Source organism: Elephantulus edwardii, unplaced genomic scaffold, assembly GCF_000299155.1.
Source record: "Elephantulus edwardii isolate Elephantulus edwardi_28Jun2011 unplaced genomic scaffold, EleEdw1.0 scaffold00218, whole genome shotgun sequence".
Lineage (NCBI taxonomy): Eukaryota > Metazoa > Chordata > Mammalia > Macroscelidea > Macroscelididae > Elephantulus > Elephantulus edwardii.
Genome location: NW_006399968.1, coordinates 2493858 through 2498313, shown reverse-complemented (window position 1 = coordinate 2498313; position 4456 = coordinate 2493858). Strand labels below are relative to the sequence as shown.

At 43.6% G+C, this 4456-nt stretch overlaps 1 protein-coding gene across 2 annotated transcripts; it reads left to right on the top strand.

Moving 5' to 3' along the window:
* Positions 1-2078: 2078 nt before the first annotated feature.
* LOC102874386 (CD44 antigen-like) lies at positions 2079-3170 on the top strand. 2 transcript variants are annotated; one of them, XM_006898041.1, is made up of 2 exons: positions 2079-2754; positions 2818-3170. In XM_006898041.1, exons 1-2 carry the CDS (start codon positions 2079-2081, stop codon positions 3168-3170), a joined length of 1029 nt encoding a protein of 342 aa, XP_006898103.1. The 2 variants fall into 2 exon arrangements, with proteins under 2 accessions (XP_006898103.1, XP_006898102.1); XM_006898040.1 differs by having other exon boundaries at positions 2079-3170.
* Positions 3171-4456: the final 1286 nt, after the last annotated feature.

The following is a 4456-nucleotide window of genomic DNA, read 5'->3' as shown; positions in this document are numbered from 1 at the left end:
GATAATTAAGCACATTTCAGCGTTTTGCAGGAAGAATTACGGAGTGTAATAGAGTGAATGCATGGCTTTTCAGTCTTTAAGTCCTGACTCTTGGTCATCCATATGCAATGATAATACATGTTGTTGTTGTTGCTATGTGCCGTCATATTTTCAGAGAACATATGATGAAGGGAGACACTATACTGTGTATAAGAGAAGAGGCATGACTTAGAACCCTGAGAAAGATGGAGGGAGAGTTGTGGGATTCCTAGCACATGGTGGTGGTAAGCTCAGAATCATGTGCTTTTATGTGCACTCAGAGCTGCCTGAGCAAAACAGAAAAAGCCCCTGCTGACCGTGGACCATCCTACAGGTCACTGGTGCTGTTACTGTGTCTATCCATCTTCTTGAGGGTCTTGCTTTCTTTTTTTGTACCTCCCTCCACTATTCTTTACTCCATATAATCTCTTTCTTCAGGGATGGTGCCCTCCTGCTGGCAAGCCCAAAGTATATGAGATAAAGTCATCTTTGCTTCCAACTACTCTAGCAGTTCTTTTCCCAAGATTGAGTTGTTGTTTGTTCTTGTGGCAGTCCATGTCCTTCTTTAGCTTCCCCAACACCTACTCACAGACACCTATTGCTTTTCAGTGATCTTCATTCATTGCCAACTTTCATACATCTGTGAACTCATTAACTCATTGCCATTCAGTAGAAACCAACTCATAGTTGACCCTCCTCCTCCTTGGCCTAAATGAACACAATTAAGTGGTCTCACACAGCCTTTGCACAGTCAGTAAAACACAACTGAACATCTGCCTGGTATTGTCTGCTTTCAGCCAAAAATCCCTGTACTGTCAGCAATGATAACCATAGTCTCTGGCAAATCCAAGTTGAATTTCTGCTAGTTGCCTGACACTGTAATGCTCTAATATATATTTTTTAAAATAATCTTCAGCTAAATTTTATTTGCAGTGAGTCTAACTACCATTTTTCTTGTTCTTTCTGACCCAGATAACAACCGAACTGTAATTTTTCAGTATGGCCACCAGATGGCTCTATTTGGGTTCCTGTGGGACAAGTCTAGTGGGTCACGTGAACCACACTGGATGCCAAAGGTGAGGTATCAGTAATCCTATCCTAACCACTCTTCCCTCTGCTAGTACCAATCTATTACTGTGTCTAGCTGATCCTCCTTGCTCTATTGTAATGTCTGCCAGACAGATAAGCAATCTTCTGAGAATTCCACACAATTCGCACAAAACCATTTCATTATACTCTGTTTCACTCTTCCAAATATACTTTGTACCTTTAATAATGTTTCTCTACAGATTTTCTGTAACTGTTATAGGTATTTATCTACTAGAGAGGTCTGGTGGTCTGGTGGTAAGGAGTTGTATTGGCAAACCAAAAGATACATGGTTCAAATCTACCAGCTTTGGCCCATGGAAGAAAGATAGGTAATCTGTGGGAGATGGCCAACTCCTCCCATGCCTCTGAAAAACCACTGGGGGACCAGCTATAAGTTCAATCCCACTCAATGGTACACAACAGCACTAACATTTATTTACTAATTGGTGTTATGCTTGAAAATCTATGTTATTTAACATGTTAAGATTAGTATGTTGTTGTTGTTATGTGCCATCAAGTCGCTTGCAACTCATAGCGACCCTATGTATAACAGCCCTAAACTCCACTCTGTCCTGTGTCAATCACACTGTCTCCGACACTCTCATCCCAATTATCCCAGTCACTGAATCAATCCACCTCATAGAGGGCCTTCCTCTCCTGTGCTGTCCCTCCACCCTCCCAAGCATGATGTCCCTCTCCAAGGACCAGTCCTTCTTTACAACAAGTCCAAAGTATGTTAGGCAGAGCCTCAGAATCCTTGCCTCCAAGGAGCAGCCTGGTTTAACCCTTTCCAGGATGAATCTATCACCACAGCTCAGAGACATCAATCCTCCTTAGTTATTGCCCAGCCGGACCCCAGCCTCTGACAGGTTCAGATTGCCCTCCTCGCTCCGTCCTCCGCTGGCCCCCGCTCTGTGCCCCGGGACTCTCCAGCTCTGCTCACACAGTCTCCCCTTCACTCAGATAACAACATGAACAAGTTTTGGTGGAGCGCAGGCTGGGGACTCTGCCTTATCGTGCTGCTGAGCCTGGCACAGATTGATCTCAACATCACTTGCCGATATGCTGGCGTATTCCACGTGGAGAAAAACGGCCGCTATAGCATCTCCAGGACCGAGGCCCCTGACCTCTGCCAGGCTTTCAACAGCACGCTGGCTACCATGGCCCAGATGGAGAACACCCTGAAAATCGGGTTTGAGACATGCAGGTACGGATTCGTAGAAGGGAATGTGGTGATCTCCCGGATCCACCCCAACACCATCTGCGCTGCCAACAACACAGGGGTGTACATCCTCACGTCCAATACCTCCCAGTACGACACTTACTGTTTCAATGCTTCAGCTCCAGAAAATGGGGAGGATTGTACATCAGTCACAGATCTGCCCAATGCATTTGAAGGCCAAGTTACCATAACAATTGTTAACCATGATGGCACCCTCTACAGCCAGAAAGGAGAGTACAGGACCAATCCAGAAGACATCAATCCCAGCAACCCCACTGATGATGATGTGAGCAGTGGCTCATCTAGTGAACGGAGCACTTCAGGATGTTACAGCATCTTCCACACCTACCTTCCAACCACAAACCCAGCTGAAGACAAATCCCATCCTTGGGCTTCTGACAACACAGATAACACGCCAGCTACCAGTCACAGAAATGACGATGAGACTGGTGGAAAATCCCATACGACTCATGGATCTGAATCGGCTGGACATTCAAGTGGGAGTCAAGAAGGTGGGATCAACACAACAACTCCTCCTATGAGGAAAGCCCAAGTCCCAGAGTGGCTGATCATCTTGGCATCGCTGTTGGCCTTGGCTTTGATTCTCGCAGTTTGCATCGCTGTCAACAGTCAAAGAAGGTGCGGGCAGAAGAAGAAGCTCGTAATCAATGGTAATGGAGCTGTGGAGGACAGAAAGCCAAGTGGACTCAATGGAGAGGCTAGCAAGTCCCAGGAAATGGTGCATTTAGTGAACAAGGAGACATCAGAGACCCCAGACAAGTTCATGACAACCGATGAGACACAGAACCTGCAGAATGTGGACATGAAGATTGGGGTGTAACACCAACGCGGTTATCTTGCAAAGAAGCAAAAGAGATATCACCATTACAGGAGCTGGGACTGATATTAACAGATGCAATGTGCTACTGATTGTTTTGTTTGGGATCTTTTTTTAGTATAAAATTTTCTACTCCTTTTTTTTTGTTTTATTTTGTGTTTTGTTTTATTTTTTTTTTTTTAAAGTCAAGTTCAGTATCTAAAACCAGCATTGCTTTCTGAAATGAGGGTCCAATTAAAAATTAGCACGAATTTGACTGTTCCAGTTCCCACCTAGAGGCCTCTCACTCAGTGAAGTGAGCTTTAGTGAGCTTCTACCAAAAGCCACAAATACATCTTCCTGATACCCAAGCTCCCCGCCCCTTCTCCCAGGTAGCAGCTACCTGCTAAGAACATTCCCCAAGGCTAAGAGGGATTGGACTCAGGGAGGACATTTGAATGGGTCCGTAGTGTTCTTCCAGCAGCCCAATCCCTGGGCATTGCTTTCCACAGGGGCTGGAGATGGGAGTGTACTGGTTACCCATTCCTTTCTACAGACTCCTCTGGAAATTTTTCTGATGCTTCTGGGAGACACCCAAAGGGTGAAGCTATTTATCTGTTGTAAGCTATTTATCTGTGTTTTTGAAATATTAAACCCAGGAGGTCCTTTGAACAGTACAATTTTTTTAAAAAATTACTTTGTCAGAAGCATAAAAGAGCTTAAGCTGATTCACAATAAACATCTGTACTTCTGCCACCTTAAAAAAAATCCTCCTTAGTTATTGTCCAACTCTCTGATGCATAACAAGTGATAGCATAGGCTACATAATTGTATTTTAGAAAGTAAAATATAAATAACATTTGTATAAACATGAGATTTTAGACACTAGAGTTGGAGGACCAAAGAATAAAAATGATTTAAAGTTTGTTTTATTGAAAAATTGTTTTCAGTTGCCACTTTTCTCTAAGTATTTTAGCCAGTCATTTTTCTCCCTAATTAAACAAAAACAAACAAACAAGCAAACCCACAAAACAGAGATCATGATAAGTGGTAAAATTCCTCTCTCCCCATCCCTTCTCAAAATAGTTGAATATTCTTGGGTCTTTGTGTCTATGTGTGAGAGCATCTGTAAGGTAAATGCCTAGGTAATGTAGTGAATTATGTGATATGGCCTTTCCAGTATTCCTGAGAAACTAATGGTGTAGTCAGAGGAGGACTGCATTGCTTACTCAAAGGCTACGCCTCTCCAGTGGTTTGGACCAACCCCTGCTTAGAGTAAGAAAAATGGGCAATCTCCTCCCATGCAATTT